Here is a 25,388-nt window from a genome sequence, read left to right as displayed (position 1 = left end):
TGTCAGATTGACAAACACATTTTATTCTCTACAGCTGCTTCTTATTTCTTTCTGAGGTTCTGTATATGTTGTGGATAGCCACGCAGATCCCAAACATGCAAATAATTGTCTGTGCAGGAGAATATGTTGGTAATCTAATATAGAAAAGATGGCAAAAGCATCTGAACTTTACCTTTTAGTTGTTATTATAGATCGTTCTATACATGGAGGTCTTTAGAAACAGTCGCAACTGAAATTACAGCAGTTGTATTGATATTTCAACTTGTATTTATCTGTGTTCTTTTCTGTGTAAAGCTATAACAAAAATTTCCTCCTGGCGTTATTAAAGTATTTCTATTCTATTCTATTCTATTCTATTCATTATAACTGCATTGGTTTATTTTATTGTATCATACGTGACACCAATAACAGCTTACACAGGCAATGTGTGTCATCCATTTGTGACTCTTTCCATTCATCCATGTCCCAAAAAGTAGACAATCCCAAACCGTATTCAATTTAAAATTGCTTTGCAAACTTCGTATTTGTAATAAGGAAATCATAAATAACTTAGATGTGAGGAAAGCCTCACTTCCCACTGGGGGAAAAAAAAAGAAAAATAAACATCTGAACGTGGGAGATTCTCACATGCAGCCTGAGACGGGACTGGATCTGACATCACCTGACAGGACAGTGGTTTTTGTCCAAATTATTAAATATTGTCTTTATGAGCACAATTGCAGAATCTTCATTTTACTTCTGCTCAAACACATAAATCATGACACCTTCCCGCCACTCAAGCAATACAGACTTGTAACTATAACACGTTGTAACAAACACAACGATTGCCTGATATATTACAAGCAGAAAACAAAGTACCTGCTGTATAGGATATTTGCATAAATGTAGAGTGGAAATAAATTGTACTTCCAGAACTTCATTTCATCTCCCTCCAGGTTGATGTATGTGATGATGAGCTAATTTGACTCTTTTCTGAACTCAAACAGCAGCAATAAAGCAGCGCTGCTGGAGGCGCCCATGTTATTTGTTATTGTCATGTGCATGCTGTAAACCTTCCAAACTGATGAATATTCCAGTTCCCAGCTACATAGCATCAGCTTTTATTTTTAGAGGAGACTGAAAATGTCCTATAAAGTTTCTTTGACCATTTCTCTTTCCTCCTTTTCCAGATTTTTTTTTCTCCCCTTGTGGTGACTCATTCCCACACAGAGCTGCAATGCACATCAAAATAGCCGGTGCTGCATATGTGCACTCATGCATATTTCAGAATTGGTTCTCTCCCTGTCTCCTCCACATTAAAAAGTCCTTTCCTGCCATTTTATCTGACCATAAATATTGAATAGCAAGTAGGCATTCCTGTAAATCGACTACATTTGTGTACAAGAGAGATAAGTGGGCATTACTTCCTGCGGTCCTGCTGAAATTGTGCTGGACAGCAGCGGTGACTAAAACGGTGCCTTTTTCCCTTATGCATGGAGAAGAATCGAAAGCTCTGTGGGCTTTAAAAGGGGCTGTGATGAGTGTGTGAGGTGAGAAGTGCAGCGTTGGGAGACTTTATCGGGTGATGCTATGTTGTCACTCTTCTCTTCCCATTCCCGTTAACCAGTTCGTGGCAAAAGTAACATGAATCTTTAATGAGGGCGCCGCTTGGAAACAGAACTTTCCCATTTGCTCTGAAGGTGAACTGTGTCTCGAAATAATGTTGTACAATTTTTCCCAACAACATTAATGTTTTAAAAGAGTTGTTTTGTGTGCATTTACAATATGAGATTGCACTTAGATGTATGCATGCATGATGTGTTTGGGTGAAAATCACCCAAACAAATGCAGCATCCCATGCTCGATCTCTCCATTAACATATACAGTATATCGGTGTGTGTGTGTGTGTGTGTGTGTGTGTGTTCTCACCATACTTATCATGTATCTTAAGGAGATAAATGCATGGATGAACTGGAACTTTCTACTAAATAGCTCAAAAACCGAAGCCATATTAGTTTACACTCTCCCATCATATCAGGCTATCTCCCATAACCACTGTACATTTTTGGTGTGATGCCCTGCCCTTGGAAAGGATTTAGTTTGTAGAGTAAAAACATATTTAACATATATTTGATGTCTGTTCTCTTTCTTTGATTGTGTTCTAACAATAAACCAATTTATAGAAAGCTGCAGGAACAGAAGCAGTCGAACTGGATGGATTGTCAATTGGATTTCAATTTAAGAAATTGTGGGATGGAAGCTCGGATACGTGTTTGCCAACCATGTAAAAATGGATTTGCATATCACTGAAGCAAATCTGCATTTGGAGTCTTCGCTATCGTTCAAAGCTCAACATGTAGTAACAAACACAGACGCCAGAGTTAAGGTCATTCCAAGTATTAAATTCAAACAAGTCTATTTACTAAAATACAAATGATTATTGGCAATAATTCTTAAAAAGCCTCTCACTATTCAATTTTTTTTTTTTCTTAACTGGTCCCACCATTAGTTCCAACATCTGTCTATGTTTATATTTGTTTATGTCGATGATTAGTTCTCATATTTTTTAATGAAATATTAGATTTTCATTATGGGCCTGTACTTTGGTAGAAACTTCCACTAAGGCGTATCATAAGATGCCATATAATATGGTATTGTATAATTTTCGATAATGTCATAATATATCATATAGTACAAGTTCAATATGAAAACTGCATAATATGTATACATACACATAATGAAAAGTCAAATCAAAAAGGTTGATCTTGAGTCTGTTTATAGATATAGATATAATATGAAGGTGCTCCTTCAGCTCGTCTGGCAGGCTGCTAAATAAACATGGACCATGATGCTAAAAAGCTGCCTTACTACAGATTTTTGTCTTAACTTCAGAATAACTAGAAGGCAGACGACAGAGGACCTCAGGGTCTGCACGGGTTTGGAAGATAAAAGCAAGTCTGCGAGGCGCAAGACCATCTAGACATCTAAAAATGATTAAAAGGACTGTATAATCACTAAGCATGGCATATCTGCCACATGATGGGATTGAAATCTCTGGTAAAGGTACTGGATTGACCGAGCCTTAAGTCAGAATGCTGCTGTCATGAAGTTGTAGCCAACAAGTACACAACTTACGCCTTTAATAGGTTTATTGGTGTACGGACAGCTCTTACAAATACTATGGTCTCTCTCAGAGTCAAGAAAACTATATTACAAGCATGATAAGATCATGTTTACTCTTGTTAGATATTAAAAGCTCACAGGAAGATTAGTTGTTGCATACCACGGTGTGTTGGGTTGTGTGGTATCTGCTTTGCTAAGTGCTAAATGGATCGAGTGATGACTGAGATTTAAGTGCAAAATATCAAGTACCAGCAGCAGCAAGGCGTTATTTTTTAAAAGTGATGCCAGTATCACAGTTTCTCAAGCGAAAAACACAACTCAACATATGCACAAACAAATTCTGCATGCATTATTGATGACTTTTGGAAAGCTGGTTCACTTTTATCAGCCTCAGTGTTTCCTGTCATTGAACCTTGACTGTGGCAACACAGCGAGGAGTAAAATACACTTTTAGGAGCTTATTCCTTTCCGTGGTAATTTCAAGAGACAAAATGAGGGCTCTCTTCATTCCAACAGCTGCGCTGCATATCTCCTGCTTCCTGCCGGGGCTTCATGCAGTTCAACGGTGATAATATGGATATTCAAGCTATGGAACATTACTGTACACAGAACAGTGTTCCTGCGTCTATTCCAATGCAAAATGAGGTCCCTTGGTCTGACGTGAGCCTTTTTTGATTCTCTATAGCTTTAATGCCAGTGGGAATAATGGATGGCCTGTACATGAAAAGGACAGACAATCACACAGAGAAAAGCCCTGGATGAGTTCTTCTTCTTCAACAGGGAGCTTGTGTCACGCGGTGGGATTACAATACCACCTGGGGTTGGGTTATGATCAGCACATATGTGTGCACATAATGAAAATGACACAATGGCATCGCATATACAAATACAGAGTAACAATAGATAAAAAAAAGAAACGGTGCTTGAACATGTTTTTTTCCCCCTTCGCTTTCTCCTCTGCATAGCCACTGCCTTTGTCTGGCAGAGAAGAAGGATGCGCCTCCCGACACTCTCACTTCGAATCATTATCCTCCCGTCTGCCTATCAGTCGTCTCATTTTTCAGTCAGTCCTGTCTGTCCATCTCTCAGCAGGCATCACACTGCGCTCTTCATTCACTCTTATGAAGAATATCAGCATGAGAAGCCGAACTCATCTCCCGGAGCCAGATGGATGTCTCTAGAAACTGCCACTCTCATCTGCTAAGCTCAAGGTTAAACTAAAAAAAAAGAAGGACAACGGCTGGAAGTGGCTGGGAAAAAAAAAAAAGAAAAAGAATAAAAACATTACACGGCATTCACCCATGCTCTCAGACACATATTCATCCAAACACCAATGGTTTTCCTCTTATCTCTCCACGTGTCTTCACATTAGCACTGACACATTCCCCATGCGTCAGCAGCTTTTACAATATCATCGTCACTCACATGTCTGTTCTTTGCCAAAGGAGGGGGGGGGGGGGGGGGGGGGGGGGGGGGGGGGCTGTCCTAAATACCGCTCTCAACCTTCAAGCTGACCCCTGGCTTTAATTTATGATAAAAAGGAATCACAGTCAAACACAGACACTAAACGCACCCACAAAACCAGCAGTGGCACACTCGTTCACACACTCACACACTGGAGCACCGAGCAATTTTTTTTAGGGCTGCTGCACAAGAGAGGGGCTTGGCTGTGCCAGTTCTGACCATCTACCCATTGAATCAGCATTCATGAATGGAAATATATTCAGCTTCTCCGCTAGCATCTATTCCAAAGCAAATTTGATAAGGGTCATTCACGTGTTGACTCACATGTTGACAGACACGTTTTTACATGGTACAGCATGATTGTTTTCTACCTGCCAAACAGTCTAAATCTAAACAGTGGAGAGCTCTTTATGAATAGAAATGAGCTTCATTGTATCCCTTTGATTTGTTATATGCTTATATGTAAATATGTTTGTTTTTATTGTGTGTGTGTGTGTGTGTGTGTGTGTGTGTGTGTGTGTGTGTGTGGGCAATTAGTTGTGTCTACGTTAACAGGTAAAAATGATGGATGTATGGGGTGTAAAAGCCTTGTACCCGAATTTGGCAGGAATCCCTGGAGGAATTGTCGGTGAAATCAGATGACAGCATTGCACCGTTTGATTTTCAATCTTTGATAGCGATAGCAAGGCTCATTTCTCTACATCACACAGGGAGGAAAAAAAAAAAAACTCACTGCTTTGCAAACGGATGGGACACACATGCCGGGCTGTGCTGTTGCGCTTTCAGGGAGGCACTAAAACAAGATGCCAGTACAGTTGCCCATTTCTGCACCATCTACAGACAGTCTGTCTCAACCCACCAAATCTGGACCTGAGACCTGCCTGCTCACATTTGGTATGCGGCACAAAAAGTGACAGTTCAGACTATCTTAGCATTGTCACAGTGGACACATACTGCAAACTGTTGTCTTTGCTGGGACAGAATGGAAGTGAAGTGGCTGTAAAAAGGCTGGGTATTGACCTGCATTTGAAGACGTGTTGCAGACCCTTAATCCATAAAAAGGATCTTGTCAGCAGGGTGATGGGATGCCAGTCGCCTGCTGGGCTGGCTACGTGGACGGCCAAGCCCTGGAAGGCAGTCTGGCTGGTGGGACAGTATGGCCAGAGAAACGACCATCTGCCGGGGAGAGATGTGTGTTTTCACACAAGCGGCCCCCTTTGGCAACAGCAGTTTGTTCGGTCTTCTCAAGGACTGGAGAGCAGGGTAAACAAGCTGAGATAGGCAAGGATGAGGCCACAGAGTGACCCTGCAAAACATGCAGAATGAACTCAGTGAAGCAGAACCAACTGATTTGGTTTATTCACGTGCAAGTGATTCTCAATGTGCACACACACACACACACACACAGACAGATGACCAGCATGTTCTTATCCAGTGCTCACAATGTCAAACATTTCAGCCACACACAAAACCGAACACAAATCAGAGAATCAGTGCTGGAAATGCACGGATATGGGGCAATCTCTCTTTCTATGTCTCTCTTTTGAAAATGCACACACACACACACACACACACACACACACACACACACACACACACACACACACACACACACACACACACACACACACACACACACACACACACACACACACACACACACACACACACACACACACACACACACACACACACACACACACACACACACACACACACACACACACACACGCACACAAAATAAGCCACTAAAAGTCTGTTAGTGCACCAGCCTCATGCCTGGTTTCTCCTCTTTCAATTTTCCTTTTTTTCCCCTCATGTCAAAATATAACGCCCCCCCCCCAAAAAAAGGAGAAACAATGCTTCAAGCGTTTATGTAACATAATGAAAATACACCATTTTCATGTGTGAATTTAGTAACTGGCTGTCAAAATTAGTGAGAAGTATTCCAAACAATGAAACATGATAAATGACAAGAAAACAAGGTAAACTAATCATGACCTGGGTAGACGATACCATAGTTGCAATGTAATGTGAGTATATTATATGATGACTAACCTAATGACTAACCTAATGAACCTGATGACTAATCAGGTGAAGCCTCACTGATATTTGAATGGAATCACGTGTGAATCATTTACACATCAAGCGAGAGTGTGCGAATGTTTCAGACAGATTGTGAGCAGTGAAACCTTGCTCTCTTCATTCAATCTCCATTTGTGTTTGCATTTCAAGCTTTTGTCACTTTATTGTGCATCTCAGACAATTTAATGGGAAGTGGAGATAGGAAAGAAAGAGGCATGCTCTTACCACAAGCGAGCACTTGTGTTGACTCACGAGAGTCCAAAAGTGTCGGCTGACGGAAGGTTTGTATGGATGTAGACGCCGGCTGAAAACTAGCACTGGCATTTTAACAAAAGAAGCCAAAGGTGCAGTCCAAGCTCAGAGTTGAGGCGATGCACAAAATCATTTTGTCGTCATGTTAATTTGGAGTCAAAAAGGATTGAAATCAGAGCCTTGTGTTGATGAAGTGGCTTGCACTCTCACCCCAAAATGAGAATATATCGATATGTTAATGAGGTGAGCCGATGGTAGCTGAACTGAGAGTGACTATGTTTCCCTGTTTGATGGACTCTATGGAGAGCTGTTATTAAGGCTGAGGTGGAGCTTTCTGTCAAGCGGAGGAGTAGAAATATGAGCAGGAGGAAAAACCACAAAAACACAATGAACTATGACCCCTCTAAAAATATATTTTTTCTGAGAAACTATGTTGCCTTGTGAGCCATATGTCTTTGAATAGTAACTTTTATACGAGAAATATTGCCATATCTTAAGTATAAAAACAATCTTGAATATTGCAAGTGCCACAAAAGTTTCATAGTCCTCTACCAGAGGACCAAATTATAACTGGGCACATCTGCACCAAGGATTTATAGGAATTATGGCAGCTATTGATGGAAAATAAATAACTAATTGCGAATCCCTAAATTTAATCAACAGGCATGAATTTGATCATTTTATACCGTGAAATAAACTCAGTAATACAGTCATTTGAAGTCATTTAAATGGTATGTGGTTGGAAAGAGCTTAAACCGACCAAAATACTTCCATTACCAATGCTAATGAGGTCATGATGTCTAATTTTTGTTGTATAATTGATCTGCAGTCCACCCACCAGACCCATGTCTCGTCTCGTATCAACCACTCAGACAAAAACATACATATATTCAAGTGAGGATCTCGTAAAATCTGTCGTAGCTGTAGAGAAATACTGTAATCACTTGTGTAATCATTTGCCTTCTGTATGATGTCAGGGTTGCCGTGCAGGGTTCAGCCTAAATTTACAAAACATAGGATGATGATAAAATAAAACAGAGTAAAAATTGTTTTTTGGGTTTTTTCCTGAATTCAAATACGAAACTGTACCCATGGTGATTGAAGTTTCCTACTGAAGTCAGAGATTTAGCACATCTGAATCCAAGCCCACATACCAGCCTCTTTATTATGGAAAGATGCTGTGAGCTTGTTTTCATGCAGCGTGACACTCAAGTACAGCAAAAAAAGTCATTTTGGGAAAGGGGTGACAGACGTGCAGAAAAAGCACAAACAAACAATAAAGAAAGATTCCTGAAAGAGAGACAGCCTCAAATATAGTTAAGCTTTAAAGTCATTTTCAAAGCAAAATGCAATAATCTGCGGACCATTTGTGGTGATACTTGAAAAGCATTTATATAATGACGAAGCATCAGTATGCTGATGTTTTACAGTCAAATTTGTGGTTTACAGGTTGATTTATAGTAGTGCTATTGCACAGACATGACGGCACCGATCATCTAGTGCACGATCATCCAAAAATTGCATTTGCATCAGTGACAGCTCGTCAGACTCAGGAGAGTGATCCGGAGAAGTGTGATAACATGCTGAACCCACCTCCTGTTAATTAGTGATTAAATAGACCACCCCACCTCCCACCCTCTGTCATTTCAAGTCATATTTTATTAGCCTGTCACATAAATAAAATGAAAACAGGCCTGCTGTGAGCTTTTATAGCTTTTATGTGATCTTTACAGCTGGGTCCAAATTCGCTTTGACATCTGTGACGTTTTCTTGGACTTGGGAGTGTCTCCCATCAAATGCTGATAGCATCTAAGTTTGTCTTCCTTTCAAATTGACTTTGCTTTGATAATATCTCCCAGTGTCCGCGCTAAACTGAGAAGTCATTCAAGTATGTTGATCCAAGACTTGCACTTGGTGACAGTTTGTCACTTAAGTGGAGTTTTTGTGCAGATTAGATGTCATTTATGAACCCTTCCTTCCTTCCTAGGTGACTGTCAGTAATCTGTGATCCCACAGCTGCACTGACAAGAGCGACGATTCATCAGCCTGACACAAATGTTTCCCATCTAATTTCTGTTGCATATTGATGCTTAATTGTCTTTGTCACTTATGGACTGATTGTGTCATTTCAGCGTCTGACTCCTCTACTTCCCCTCTGTGATGTGTGATAATTCATTGATTTGATACACTGAAGACCCTTTTTTAAGTTGTTTGATAGTGTTCTACTCTCCTCACCTGATTGCCTTCAGTTTGAAAAATCACAGACGTGTCAAGATGGGAAACCAAGATTAGCGTCACCAAGATTATAGTCGTAATCCTCATTTCTATGCCTCTGATAATTCTGTGTGTGGGTAATGTCAGCTGTTGTGCTTATGATCCCAATTTCTTTTGTTCCGTCGGTTCCTTGTTTATTTGTCACCTCCAGCTTTAAGTCCAACTCTCTTCAGTTTCTCCAGTAATTGGGATCCTAATCAGCTTCCTGTGAGTATTCAACTGTGGCCACACTTTCACCACAGTTGCACAAGTGTTTTTGTAAACCCTAGTGTCAGCATTGCTTTCTAGCAATTTTTCGTCATGACAGTTTTTTTTTTTTTTTCTTCCGGATTTTAAGTCTCTTTGGATTTCCTGCCTGTTTTGGACTGATAGTTGTGCACAATCAAGGACGGGAAATAAAGTGTGTCACTTCACTCTGAGTTATGGGCGACCTTTGAGGATTAAAATGCATCCATTTTATAACTGTACCGTATTAGACATTTGAAGTTTTGTCATAACTGAAATGTGACTTCACATTTCTTTGTTGTCCCATAGCAGATTGTCTGCCTCCATTTCACCCCGTCCCCTATATATATATATATATATATATATATATATATATATACTGTATATATACATGGATTCCATTTACCATTTTCACATTCACACTTAATAATTCAGGGTCACCATGTAACATTTAGACAACGACAAAACCGATGTGCAATCTGTATCCTGCTAGATATTTGGTCAAGCATCACAAGGTATATAAAGTGTATGTGGTACTTGTTAAAAAAAACATAAACATGAAGCACGCTGTACTCAATACACCGGGCAAAGAGGTGGCTACTGTTTATGTGTGACTATAGAAGACTATGAAATAAACAACAGCTACGCCTTTGCTCAGACATTGAGCATAGAGTGAAAATTGTTATGTAATATTACTGGCATTGTGCCAATGCCCTTTAAAAACCTATTTTTGCTGCAAACCACACACTGAGTGCAGAGAAACAGCTCCACGCTGAACTTCTAAATGAGGCGCTGCTGAGACGCTGTGAGGCTGCACCTCAGACCAGGCTGCTCTGGATGCAAACAGTAAAGGAAGGACGCGCATGCTATTCGGGCTGCCGTGTGTCCCAAACCGTTCAATGAATCGCTTGTGAGGCTATATTCAAAAACCCCAGAATTTATTATTTAAAAAAGCTGAAAACTTTGGTGATATATGACCAGGATCCCCTGTGGGAACCATTGTCAGCTCCGGCAATGTGACACATCATTGAGGTTGTGATATTTATTGCAGTGATTGCCTCCAGTGAGTGTGCTCTGACTTATTTGCTCCCATGGGACACCTGACATCTTCCCTTTGATGTAAGCCTTTTAGTTTTTAAGTCCTCAACAATATGGGCACTTTCACAACACATAGAAAGGCTTTTTCTGTCAGGGGACCATCAGAAATGATTTGTGGATGATTTGATTTTCCTCCCACAGAGTATATGGCTGCATAAATAAACGCTTCCAAACAGGCTGAGCACAGAGGTGACCTGATGATGGAGCTGTGGCATAATCTCAGAGATGAAAGAAGAAGTCTGTGAGATACATTTATGAGCTCGTCTGCGACACTCAGATTCAAATTTGATTAACTTGTGTGTGGTTGGATGTGTATTTGTTGCCATTGTTGGGACCTAAATCTGTTCACACACTCAGATTATGGAAATTTATGTTTGTATGGTGGCAAACAGCAAATCCCTTCAACAAAACTCAGTGAGGACATGCCTGGAGGTTCAAGTCAGGATATTGTTTGGGGCAGTAGCGCAAAGTTTACATTAGGATTAAAGGAAATTAATTTAGGGAAATGCAGTGTTTCTTGGCGTGAGTGCATGGGTTTGACAGGTAGGAGTGAACATGTTGCATTGACTTTCTTTTTCAACAGTGCATTTTTACCGTGTTTAATTTCTCTCCACATGTTAAACAGACAAGCGAGCTTGCATTGATTGCAGTGGAGTGTGTGTGTGTGTGTGTGTGTGTGTGTGTGTGTGTGTGTGTGTGTGTGTGTGTGTGTGTGTGTGTGTGTGTGTGTGTGTGTAACACAGAAAGTCAAAATGTTCCAAAGGACACACTTTTTGCTTTTGGATGCTGCTTTGATTGTAAAGCTTCCACTAATTATTGCCTCTTTTTAATCACCTGCAATTTCACATTCAACATTATGTCACAGATGAAAGCCCATAGTCACACACCACCCTTAATCCCCCAGCTTAGTCATAGCAATCGATTTAAAAGTATGAAAGTCAATTTCCTCATGTATTATGCTGCATCTGTGCCAGTCTTATAGTCGAACGGCTTTTCTTTGCAGATGGTAATATTGCCCGTCTTAAATATTACCCTACAGATACGGTTATAGTATTTTACTGTAAGAATCGCATGCCAGGTTTAAACCTAGAAGTACTCATTATCCTGGAGGCTTTTTCTTTAATAGGGAACTGTTGATATGAAAATGCATAAATTGGTACTCAGAAAACGATTATTTCTGTAATGAGCTGCAGCCAGATCAGATACTCGTGGCTCTGCCACTCAGGTGAGGAGCAGCTGGAAAGAAAATAATAAAATTAAATAAAATTTAAAAAAAATCCTCACTATGACCAAACGACCTGCAGTGGCCCTCATCCTGCTGCTTTTGTTAGATTCCTGTTAACTACTCCTCGAATCAGTGTATTTTAATTAATGGCTTCACACTCTTTTGCCTCCAGCATCGTCCTTGACTGGCTTTAAGTAACCACGGCTGCATTAAGTAGTTGACTGAGTGTAGTTGTACCCAGTGAGTGCATGCTTTATAACTTAAGGGCATTCAGAAAAATAAATACGTTCAATATGAATTAAAATGTAATTATAAAATAAATTATAAACTTTGTAAAGTTTGCACTCAAATGAAATATGTGAAAATACTTTCACTGCCAGGATAGAAGGACAGAATGGGAAGCCTCTGGGATGAAATACATATTCAGTTTCAGTTTTTATAGATTTATTAAAAGGGTGGGATTTGCTAAAGTTCATGATGGGATGTATCCCCACATTTAACACTATACGCGTTTTCACCGCTGCTAAATCTTTCCCTTCGTGGTGATTTGACATTCTTCTTGAATCGATTGGACCCAAAACAAAAGTACAATAAAAGTGTTATTTTTCTGATTGCTGTTGGGATCTGTTGAGGATAGCCTGCTAGACGGTGTTACTGTGAAAAGTTGTATAGAGCCTATTATATGCATGAGAGCATATTGTATAATGCTTAATATCAGGTTTTATCATTATATATTGTAATATTGACCAATTATGATCAAGTGTTTAGTCAGCTGTGTCATGTTTGCTTTTAAGACGGATGGCTCACAAAGAATGGATATGGTGTGAGTTAGAAATGGACTGACGCTGCATCGGTAGGAGTCTGAATGTAAACAGACATGAGAGAAGAGCCACTGGGTGGAGAATACATGCATCTCCAGTTTGTACACGGAGGGTACTTCATTATTTACTTGAGTAGGAGGACATTATAGGTCAGGAGCTAATAGTATCCAACATTATGACTTTTTTATACTTGACTAGATGCGCTGCCACAGCCACTTCACATCAGTTGACCTATATCCTGAGCTCACTTTTTTACTCAGCCTATCTGCTCTCATAATAGCCACATGTTAAAGGTAATCAAGGAGGACTCCCTCGTAAATAGATTCAATGTTATTTGAGGAATACGTAAGCCAATACTTTATTATTCAGTGTTTTCCACAGGGCCAGATGCAGAAGCTCCCTGTAATTCTGAACCTGTGCTTCAGACTGTTACCAAACCTCATTCTAATAAGCCTCATATTGACCAAAGATGCGGAATTGACTGAAATGTGACAGAGAAACGTGCAAGCATGCCTTCTCACCTCGCACCACGATGGTGGTGGACTTCTTGGCCGGGTTTCCGACGTTGTTGCTGGCCACGCAGCTGTAGACCCCCGCCTCGTCTGAGCTGATAGCCGGCAGTGTGAGCGTGCCCCCCTTCACCACGCTCCTCTGTGGCAGGCTGTCGTTACTGCTCACCCAGGTGAGGATCGGGGGCGGCTCCCCTCCAGTGGTGATGCACACCAAGGACACCGTGTGCCCGGGATTCACCACTATAGGATCCTCGACAAGCAGCTTGATGGACGGGGAGGCTGTGGAGAAATGAAGACAGGGAAAAGGCAGAGTGTCTTAGGAAGACCAAGATGTCAAACTCATTTCAGTTCAGGGGTCACATACAGCACAATTCTATCTCGAGTGGGTCAGACCAGCAAAATGGTGGCATAATAACGCTGAAATTTAAACTTCCCCTCGTTTTATTGCATCAAAGTGTGATATATTTATATTTAGAAAACATAAGCAAGTTGAAAATTTGAGAAAAACATACAGTAAGCGCAAATCTCCACATTAAGCATTTAGTTGATGCCAGTTGGTGCGAAATACAATAAAATGTCCTGAAATCATCTCCTTGGTATGTGGTATTTTGCAGCATTTGGCATATTTGTTTAGGAAGTTGGATGCAAAATCAATTTTGTCACCAGTAAGGTATCTTTCTGTACCACTGATGTCTACGGCTCATGTTGTGACCGCTACACTAACTACAACAGTGCAATCGGAAAGTGAATAAAGCAGAAACGGCAGTTACTTTTAATTAAATTGAAATAAAATGTTTTCTTTTCAACATTTACACTTTTCAATGACCCTTTGCAGGTCCCCTTATAGCCCCATGGGCCATTTGTTTGACGCCCCTGACTGAGTCAGTTAGAAAAATTACAGTATGAGACCTAAGCTAAGAAAATGCACGACAATTAATCTGCTTCCATCTGGGTTTTTTTTTTCCTTCATTAATGAGACGTCTTTTGTAGATTCAGTTTCCAAATTGAAATAGAAAAGTGTGATTCAGGTTGTGGACCTACCTGTCTTATTGGTGAGTCTGAAGATCACACTGCGATCAGGGATCCCACACACATTTCTGACGGAGGCGATGCAGCTGTAATTGGCGTAGTCTTGGGGACGCAGGTTCTTCAGCTTCAAAATCTTTGTTTCCCCCTGCAGCTCAGACCAAACCAACACTGGTATGCAAATGTGTGCAAAAATATCAACATAATAGAGTAAAAGAAATGCAAAAAAAAATAATTTAATAAATAGGTACAGGGAAAGAGATAAAGGCTAACCAGCTCCAAAGAAAGGTCAAAGAGATGCATATGGATGTCATTTTTACAAAGAGAAATGTGGAATAAAAAAAACCAGCAGAGTCCCACAATAGTACTTATAAAAAAAAAAAAAAAAAGACACTTCTCTTCAAGAAAAAAAATATTAATTCAACTCGCTTCATACTGATGTTACCCCTCTAGAGAAAGATCCTGCAGTGTTTTTCACCACCGAGCAGCAGAAAAAAGGACGGGCTCTGTGGGTGATCTCTCCACAGAAACTGCTATTAAACTAAGAATGAGTGTTTGATTCCGGCTGTGTCAGTTGACCACGAGCGCTGCCTGAAGATTATGATCAGGATGTAAACCTTTTGATTTGGCTCCCTCCAACGTGTGGGTGTGGGAACGAGGACCGTGGGGACGCAGAAGAAAAGACGAGTCAGCCGCATGCTCCTGGTACAAGTGATTACGGCTCTCACCTACATCACTTAGACATTTCAGTTGGAGGAGACCAACTATGAGGCCTTATTTATGGTTCCTTTTTTTTTTTTTTCTTTTAATTTTTTCTCACAGCAGAAACCAGTGGATGAGATTGGTGGTATTCAAAGTGTACACTTTCCTCACAGCGGGTGGGAGGGAGCAGGGAGGCAAACCAATTTAGAGAATGCAAGGAGCAGAGAAAGGAATGGTAAGGACAAACACATTAAACCAAATTGCACTGGGAGAATTGATGGCCATATTGAAGGAAAGATTGAATGCTAAAGTACACACGGGCTTAAAGAATGGGTCCTAATAGCTCTCGGTAAAGGGCATAGAAATAATGGGGACGGCGTCTTTGTCAGGTGAAAATATTGTCTGTCCTGATTTGTTTTCATGGAATGTGCTTAACGATTTATGAAAGCTTGAAAGATTAGCCGTGCTATGACCTGACCCTGGGCCAGCAGAAAACGAACAAATAAATAAATAGATAAATAAATAAAAATGCATCTCAAATTGAATTTGAATGGGGTGTAGTCTGAGTGCTGCTAAAAATATTTACTCATCGTTTCTAAATGAGCTAATAAAAACAACATTTAAGTTGCTCCTCTAAAGGAAATCTGAGAAATAGTTTAATATGTCTGAATGCCGACCTAAAAATCGTACAAATGATTTATTAACCATTAGCTAATCATGCAACTTAAACTCATAGCCCTCCGAGGCGTCCAGTCAGAAAGTTGGACAGAACAACGTTGTAATTAATCGTAACAAGCCTTTACTTACTTACTCTTCTTTAAGATCTTGCCACAAGAACAAACCAAATCCATCATAAACATCTGAAATTATCCAACACTTGAAAAGTTGCGCTTGACACATGACGAGGACAGGCTGATTTACACTTTTGATAATTATGCCACGTCTGTCACTTTGTCGAGAAGGGAGAAACAGACAGTAGAAAGAAAGCTTTCCAAAATAACACTGCAGCTCTGGGCCACACTTAATGAAGAAACAGTTCTCTGTGCAGAGTTTGAAAAGCCACCTCTGCATTTCTCCGGTATCAAAGGGAATATAAAGCATTAGTGAGGCTGAAAAAGGTGCTGAAGTGAAGCTTGAATGAAGAATAATGGCGAGAGACAAAGGTTGAAGGTAACTACAAAACTAGGTGGAGGACCGAAGTGGCTCTTTTTGACCCTGTAGCTTTAATATAGGTCAGACGGGATTGAGTCTCTCAGTTGTCTGTGGCTGTTTGGGGCAAGTTCATAAGTACAGTTAAAGAATGATGATATTCTCCAGTGATTTCAGTAAATTACAGGGAGTTTAGGGAGGATTTGTTTGGAATCGCACATTGCTAATCTCTAGTTTTTGGGTTGCCCTTAAATTCTCAGAGCCAATTAAAGCTTTGATAGAGGGCAGTAAGAAGGAGGGAGTGAAGGAGGAGAGAGGTGTGAAGAGGAGGATGGAGGAAGGAGTGTCTTTTGAGGCTCGGCTGTGCTTCTTCTTCAGACTCCTTCACCCACTCCATTAGTTCCCAGCCATCTTTCTCCATTTGGCCAAACATCAATTTCACTTCCTTTTTCTTTCTCTCTTTATTTCTTAAGCCTCTTTTCCCTCCTTGAATGCCTTTTTTCTCCCCCCTTTCTCATAGATTTGCATTCATTCTGATGCCCAGTTCCGCATTACAAGTCACATTCAACTCAATCAATTCAAGAAACTACAATTCCCCTCACAAGTGACTGAGCAATCTCAATCAGTTCTTTGTTGACTGCACCAAATCCCTTTTTTTGGAACAAAGCTTCTCAATTTTCAGATTGTGGAGAGGAACCCCTCGCTCATCCGAAAGAAATGATTTGTGAAGAAAAACCCAGTCTTTCTTCATCTGCGAAGCCCTAATATCGGGTGACTGGGTTAGTGAAACTGATATTGCTATTCGCAGGGTTAATAAGTTTCACAGTCCCACCGTACGGCATGGGGTAGTGAGGTTTGCCTTGGGGTCTTGAAACAAATGACACTCATTGTCAGTGCTGATAAAATAGCAGCACTATAATCGGGGAAAATCACATTGCAGTTTTTCACCTTTGTAATAAGATGTTGTCTTGATTCAGTAATTTGAAACTTTGGCTCACACTCATCTGCTATGTAAATGTGGAAAGTGCTTGCATGTGTGTGTGTGTGTGTGTGTGTGTGTGTGTGTGTGTGTGTGTGTGTGTGTGTGTGTGTGTGTGTGTGTGTGTGTGTGTGTGTGTGTGTGTGTTGTGACAGCTTGTTATTGTGCTTTGTACATTATGTCACAAGAGGCTGATGAAGGTCATCATTTAAATATTCATATTGTCAGTATATGTAAAACGTGATCATCAATAGACTATCACAGTGCACAATAATTGTAATAACCATAAATTAAAAAAGTCAATTGTCACTAACATTGTTTACTTTATGTGAAGAGCTCATCACTCAGTTTTTTCTTTTGTTGTTGATGTTTTTCTTTTTTTTTGTTGATATAGTTATTATTCTAGTAATCGGAACCACTACATAATTCATAATCTTTTCATCTGAGGCAGAGATGTTTTGCTCAATCTATCAATTGTGACTGGAGGAAACACTCACTGAAAAAAGTATTTTCTACATACCTGAATTAAGAATCGACGCAACAAAAAAAACAGACCCTCTTGTGGTATGATTGTGCTGTGTCATAAAAGTTTGCTAAAAATTTTTGTTTTAAATAAATAAATGACACTGCTGTAGTTGTAATAACATAAGTGGATTTCTTCCCTCTCTCTTCTTCCATTGACACACAGTTGGGTGCCACAGTAGCAAGTTAGTTCTGGTTATGAGAGTAACTCTTAATATGAGAGCGTGCCGAGTCAAACTTGATGAACAGATCTTAAGCCAGTCCTTCAAAAAGTTTCTTCTTTTTATTTCTTCAGCATCCACTTATTCGGTCTGTCACATGAATTCATGTCCAGGACCACAAAACAAGATAAAAAGTTAAACCAAACAATAACGGCCTGATGCACTCAAGGTTTCAAAACTCATACAAACTTGATAATGTGTTCATGAATTTGTGGAAACTTCACTAATAATGAGAATCACAGAGAGACAAATGTGCAAAATAGACACACAATTTAGTGCATTTGCCTCTGTGAGTATGGATATTTCCGGACGTATCCCACAGTGCACTAAATACCGAGAGGATTTTATGCTTGTAGATTAATATGCAACATGCAAAGTGATTTACAATCTCTGCAAACGGTTGTGTTGTTTATGTTATGCTTTTAATGTTTTTGTAAAGTAGATGCAAATCACCTCGGCTTTTACCAGAAATGTGTCTGCTATTACAGTGAGAGGCATAACCTCAGGTCGCTCGGTTTTTCAAACTGAAAGTGTAATCTATTCGCATCATACGGGATCTTAGTAAATCAGGCCTTATGTCTTAATACGCAGGTGCTAGTCTTTCTGGCTTGAAATGTTCATTCATATCATGTTGACTCTGTCTTACCTGTGTGAAAAAAGGCTCATAGATCTCCACCCCCTTGTCTGAGCCTTGTGTCAGGACCTCTCTCCCGCGGTGCCAGCTGTAGCGGACTGGAGGGTTCGAATTGGCTACGCATCGGAGGAATACGGTCCTCTCGTAGTAGAACTGTTCCTTGGCCTCTCCTATACTCTGATGGACCGTCACCACTGGGTCATCAAGGTCTGTGAGAGGATCACACACACACACACACAAAGACGAGAAAACCCACAATAAATGCCAGTTGGTCACAAACAAGTCAATGATTTCTTGGACTGATCAATCACTCTGACCACATTTGACCGTTGAATATGTATTTGCTCAGCTGTGGCAGCAGTCATGAACCCAAACTGTAGGAAACCTTGTTTTTATTAGCAAATATCGTCTTTCGTGATGTGCACTTTTTGATTGTGGTTAAAGGTCTGTCCTAAAGGGTCAGGAATTTCATTGCACTGGAAGAACCGAGATATTGGCATGCACACGTTGGTCGATGCGAGGTGGGAAGCCCACTCCTTGAACTACTTAAGTCAATAGGATGCAGCCCAAGGGCACATCGACTTCACAGTCATGTCAAGCAGCAGTGTGCTCCAAGTCACACTCCATTGTGGGCCTCAGACATGAGAGAGGACGACAAATACTCCGCACAAACCCCATAAAATGATGTTTGATGTCCATCACTTCAAAGAATACTGTTTGGCGAGCCTCCACTGTGATTCAGCCACTTTGTGATTTGACACATCAGTTACTCTACACCAATTTCTCTGCACATCTGAGGAGAGTTTTACCCCAACACGGAACAGTTGGTTATTCGAGAAAGTGCTTGTGGTTGATTAAATGGATTCAAAGTTAATCATCTTTTCCAGCTATCATATTAAGCCTCGGCAAATGGCGTTCATCATAGCTGTGGTGTCTTTTAGCATGCTAATACTCGCCTTTTAGATTATTTCCATTTGCACGCACAAAGAACGTAGAGAGCTGGCTGTTTCCCTTTCATCTCTGTCCGAGATGCAATCAGTTTTTAACATGAGCAAAATGGCAATTTAAGGCAGGGGATGAGAGGAGCAATCGCAAGTTATCCCTCATGCTAAAATTCTAACTGATAAAACCTGACCTTTTCCATACAAATTCGGGGGGGGTTGAGTGTATTAATGACTGAGTTAGTGCACCAGCAAGTGAGCGGCAAGGTGAGTGATTGAGGTGAATATGTGAGTGAGGGAGTGCAAACGGCCTACAGTAAATGAATACCCAAATCTTTAACGATTATAAGCCTCCAGAGAAAAACTATAGACGCCTTAGGTATTATTAATGGATGAATTCATCGCTTTTAATTCAGTGACTGTGGCCCACCCCTGGATTTGCTGAGGATCAGGTCCTAATCAAGGTGCCTGTGGGCCACGATGCACAGCATCCACAGCCTCCACACACCAGCCGGAGAATGCTGATTCCTCAGTTTCATTAAAGACGTGTTCTGCCCTACAGCCCCTTAATCAAAATCTAGCGGCGGTCAATACTTCATCCAGGATCCATTACAGTGTCTCAGGTAAGAGCAATTACCTTTGGGGGCTGGGCAGTAGTAAAACAGAGGAGGGGGAATGACAACGCTCCAGAGAAGACATCGCAATTGAGAGGCCATTTTGAAGGAGCACATTGCTCTAAGTAAATACACTGATTCATTATCGAGGCAAGGCGGTGAGTATGAATCCTACATCTTATCTGTGACTCTACCCAGAGCCTCTCTCGTCTGTTACCTTTCAACTGTGGCAGAAATAGAGTGATTTATTAGCAGCCCTATCTATCTTGGGATGCGTGTGTCTTTATATCCTGGACCTGATAGGACACTGTCTCCCTTTTTCATACGTGGTGACATGTTTCTGAGCCTGTGTGACTGGATAAGTGTGTATTAGGTAATGTGTGGTAAGAGCTATTAATAGGGCCAAAAATGATATGCAGAGAGGAAGTGGATGCTAAGAGCGCAAAGAGATAAATATGGAAATATGGAAATGTATGCACTGGATTAAAATTTGATGAATTTCAAACCAAATTCTACCTCTGCCATCAGTCTTCCTCCCATAAGGATGTCGTGTGTATGTGCGTGTGTACCGCTCTTGTGCAATTAGCTTCTAAAGTCACGCTTGACTGATTGTGAGGCTTAAATCCCCGAGCCTGCTGGAAAACTGTGGCGTACAGGCTGCTTGCGCCAGAGTTGTTAGGGTTTGTAATTGCAGGTTTATGCGTTCACAGGCCGGTAAATCTGTCCATGTACAGTGAAACGCTTCAGCACACCGACCGTAGCAACGCTCCCGCTCACTTCCACCGACCATGACAAGTCTCGAACCGCAGAGGGTTGGAGGGTGGGGGGTGGGGCGGCTGACACACCAATGTGTAAATTGTAGAGACGAGTCAGAGGAGTTGTCACAAGATGAGTGTGAGGGAGTGTAACGTTCTTCTCTCAAGTGAGAAGACCTAAAACAGAACCTGCTCGTGTTGATCTTTCCCCTTTTGGGTCAAAGGATGCAGACGAGCACTTTGACGGCCTTACAACACATTTGTTGGACAAATAGGTGCAAGTGAGTGGTTTTGATAAAAGAGAAGATGGAGACTAAAGGAGGCACTTCATTATCACATCAAAACCTTAGCTCCTTCCTTTCATGTCCCCCTACCCTCCTCTAAAAAAAGCAGACACCTGCAAGAAAGCTCACACATTATCTCACTCCACCTACTCGTACCCTTCCACCCACACAGACGCACACGAAGACACCTTTCCCTTTTTTTTGGGAATGGGGGGGGGGCACTGTCTCTGGGGTGTTAATCTAATGCGAGTTCGTCTATTTTCTTCTCGGCTTTGATGTCGTTCAGTTTCCACTTGATTTTGTTGAAGTCACCTGGGAAGAGAGCACGTCTCCGGCTCCCAGGCTGTCAGCCATGAGCGACAGAGGCCCGCGATTAATTTCATCTAATCACTGTCCCAGCATGATTACCAGCGGGAGCTGCTGACCTGAATGACATTTGTGTAATGTCTTTCATGGGTAAAAAACAGCCTTATTATGTCACTGACAAGCAATTTGCTTTTATTTTGTGCCAATGGATAGCAAGCGATATGAAGAGAAGACAGTTGGGGGTGGGGGGTGGGGGTCATGGTTAGAGGAAAAAAAGAAAAAAAAGAAAGACAAAATGAAGGCAGAGAGCATGTAACAACCTCCACAATGCTGCGATACAGATGTGAGGCTAATGAGGTGATGATACTGTACAGCAGCTGTTTCCTGTGCCGAAAATGAGGGTGACTTGCTCCCTTTGTCGATGATTTTTTTTTTTTTTTACTCCGGTAGAAATATGGGCATGTGGGATAAGTGATTAGAGAAGTTATTACTTGGCAGCTTGCCCTGTGAAGAACCTCACCTTCGAGCTGCTTTTTTGAAGATGGAGTCTGAAAGTAAATCCTGAACTGGAATCATATAGCCTTGCAGTTGAATGTCTCCGTGAACAGGTGATGCAGCAGCTGAAGTAAATTTCTGACCAGACTTCATGTAATATATGTAGAAGGGACTGCTGAGGAATGTAAATACTGATGTTAACTGTTGGAAATGATCAATTTATGACTGCGATCATTTGGTAATTCTGTTGACAAAAAAACCAATGCCACATCCGACGACTATTGGCAAATTCTGTACAATTGTGACATGAAAAGATCCATAATATTTATCACTCCAATACAGCGATGGCCACATTTTTATAATTACTCGGTTATAATTATCGGCGATCAATATTCAAAACAACTGGATGGAAATATCATTGCTCTCGGTGTCTGTCAATTATTGCAAATGCTGCTGATATTTGTAACAGTACACAGTACTCACATCAGTAGCAGCATTGCTGTTGTACGGTCTGCCTGCTTGCCCAAAGCTATGTTTAAGTTTTTAGTGAAAACGCATAGTTTTTCCATTTTCGCTTCAGAAAGGCTTTGCGTTTACACAAAAATGTGTAAAACAATGTAATTTGCCTGCAAGTTGGTGCTATTTGTATTTGTAATTTGAGAAGAGGGAACACATGTTCAAGTTTTAACAATAGCAAGCAAATTAATTATGTGTCATCACAATATAAGCTGCGTCACCAAAGCCATCGCTTCTCGGCAGCTCCCTGTGAATTGCCTGTGTATTTGCCACACACATTTGTCCTTTGATTGACTGGAATGGAACAAATATGAGGTGATAGAGACTTTAACCTTTGCCTTTTGTCGGGGGGGAAATCTAATCACTTTATTGGGAGTGACAGTATGAACTGGATTTGTAGAAATGTCCTCAAGGTGTTTCCGAGATATGGCATTGATAAAAGAAATAATAAAAAACAGACAGATGGAGGCTATAATCTAACTTTATAGTCCATAAAGTTATTGCTAAAATGCGTTTTTGACCAGTAACGTCTTTTTTGGTGTAAACAGTAAAGTATGATCCCCCCCCAAAATAAAAAGCATAAATGACATAAATCTGATAAAAGATTCAATATAAGATTTAATGTCTGAAAACATTCCAGGATTAATGTGGTGTGAAGAACCTATATACTATCACTGTATGTGTAAAGACATCACATTCAATAAGGAAGCACAAATAAAACATGAAATACATGGTGTGTAATTTCAGCTTGCTGAATAGTGCATTCTAATGCATTTTATCTGGGTGGGTCCAAAGGTTAATAAGCCATATTGTTGATATATAACATCCATTTCATGCAGACACCTCTGATGGAATATGTGAATCCAACATGTAATTTACTGTCAGAACATCCCCCCCCCCCCCACCCCACCCCCCCCATCTCTCAACCCCTTGGCAACAGTGACCTCTATCTCACGGCTACACTCCACAATAACTACCTCCTGCTCGCTGTATCTATGTGGTGTCAGCTGTTGCCGCACACTAAAGTGTGATTGTGGTGGCGGATGGATGTGTTTGGAGGGTGGGCGAGGGCATGATGCATCTATTTCTGCAATGAGTCCACTCTGACGATGGCGCCTGTGTAGCAGAGATATCTCAGTAAACTGAATATCGTTCTCCGGGACATGAGAGATGAGCGTGAGCGGCTTCCTGCGCCGCACCGGGCTCAGGGAGGGATGAAAAGAGGAAGAGGAGGGGAAACTGGGGAGGAGCTCATTCAGTCATTGTGTGACATGGAAATGTGGTGGTGTGATACACATTGCAATATTGAGATGTCAACAGTGGTGCAGTAAAAAATGGGTTACTAAGAGTTGTAACAGACACTTGGTTTGGGGAAACTTTTTTTTTTTTCTGCCACCAATAACCGCAGCTCACCTACAGAAAAGCTAAAGGCTTCTTCTCCTTCTTCCATTCATTCTATCCGTCACATAGACCTGAGGAAATAGAAACCACCTCCAGCTCTTGATCTCCTTTCATCCTTATATTAAGTATATATATTCAGTTGAGAGGACTTATAGCAACACATATACAGCTGGAGTGACTAGAATGATGTGGGCTATCCGATCAGTTCCAGAAACTACGGATAAGGATGACATGGTTCATCCTTGATACATGATACATCCTTTATTGGCTATAATTCTATACGCCACACGTAATGGGGCTGTACGTCTTTTCAGTTTTAACTTTTCAGTTCAACAAATATTTATATTAATAGTCCTCGTAATTTACTGGAGGCTGAACAAACACAGTGACACAATGTAGCTCACTGGGATAAATGACTCTGATGGTCAGACTCTATTTTAATAAAGTGAAAGTCAGGAAATCATACTTGCTTGATTAGTCTGATGTAGGGCTGCACAGTGTTTAGTGCTCTCGCCTCACAGTGAGAAAATATCCAGTTGCCTTCTGCATTTGTGTGGTTTTTTTTTCGCATTCTCTTTTCTCACACAGTCCAAAAACATGTTCATTGATTAATCTAAAATTTATCTGAGGTGTGAATGCGAGTGTGTGTCTGTACTTGCCCCGTATTAGACTGGCAAACTGTCAATGGTGAACGAGGTGAGAGCGGCTCAAGCTGGTACACAATGGACAGCACAGATAAAGCAGTGAAGAACATGGAGAAGATAACGCCTAAACCAGGGTGAGGTGATCGAAAAAGCCAAGGCGACACCATTACCATCACTCACAAAAACATGGCATGACATTGTCACTTGATAAACTGTATTGTCGCTTAATTGCAATGCTACGGGTTCGATCTCCCATCTTCCCCTGTCCATATGTTTAAGTGTCCTTGAGCAAGATATTGTACCCCAAATTGCTCCCAATGGAAGGACTGAGCAGCTGTCAGCGTCGGTGTTTGAGTAATAATCTTACTAACTCTGTAAACATTGGAGACTGCTAAAGGCAGTGGAAGAAGGTTCTGTGCAAGTGAAATGCTATTTTACCACAATATCAAAGTTTAGGTCAATGAAACACAAGATACTATTGCTTATGTTCAAATAACGGAGCTTCTTGTTTAAAATTTGGTATAATTCCATCAGGGTCCTTTCAAATAATAAATACACAGCACTGCATATGCTCATATTCCCATCGGCAATACCCATTTTATATTACACTTCTCCTCCCTCCCTGATTGCCTCCAACACTATCACTGCCGACGCACAGATAATTTGCTGAATAAAGTGTGAATGAATCTGCTGGTGAGATGAGTGAATCATCGCAGGGTGACTATTGTTTCCCAGCGAACACGTCATTTCACCTGACTTGTTCTTGCAGTTTGTAAACACATGAGATTTAGTGTGTTATTCCACTAGAATGCACTTGTATTGCTTTTTTTCACCAGAACCAAGCAACCAGGCTGGGCTTTAAGACTTTCTGGGTGGTTTCAGATAGCGTAGTACTCAAGACTGGTCTTGAATCTGTCTTGGCTCCTTAAAGCTTCGGTATTCACTTAACTATTCCACTATGTCACTTACTGCTGAGATGTAGTATTTTGTGAGAAATCAACAGGTCTAACAAATAATGCTTGCCTTTCACCTGTGCAATCTTGATTTGTACTCTTTGGGGTTTAAGCGTGCTGGATTTTGGCGACCATGTGTTCAAAGTGGGATTAGGTTTCAATCATTTGATGTTGTTTCTTCCTGTCAA

The 25,388-nt window shown here is 40.9% G+C and overlaps 1 protein-coding gene across 2 annotated transcripts in view; it reads right to left on the bottom strand.

Annotated features, from left to right (window-relative positions):
• Positions 1-25,388, bottom strand: part of LOC308126182 (MAM domain-containing glycosylphosphatidylinositol anchor protein 2) — a 188,129-nt gene that overhangs the window by 71,863 nt on the left and 90,878 nt on the right. For both annotated transcript variants that reach the window (XM_080490365.1, XM_080490364.1), the window contains exons 4-6: positions 18,304-18,500; positions 14,100-14,238; positions 13,068-13,337 (exon numbers count right to left, since the gene is read on the bottom strand). In XM_080490365.1, coding sequence (XP_080346491.1) covers positions 13,068-13,337; positions 14,100-14,238; positions 18,304-18,500 — 606 coding nt within the window. The remainder of the gene's footprint in view (positions 1-13,067; positions 13,338-14,099; positions 14,239-18,303; positions 18,501-25,388) is intronic.

Source organism: Lipophrys pholis (assembly GCF_963383615.2).
Source record: "Lipophrys pholis genome assembly, chromosome: 21".
Lineage (NCBI taxonomy): Eukaryota > Metazoa > Chordata > Actinopteri > Blenniiformes > Blenniidae > Lipophrys > Lipophrys pholis.
This window is presented reverse-complemented; position numbering and strand designations above follow the sequence as displayed.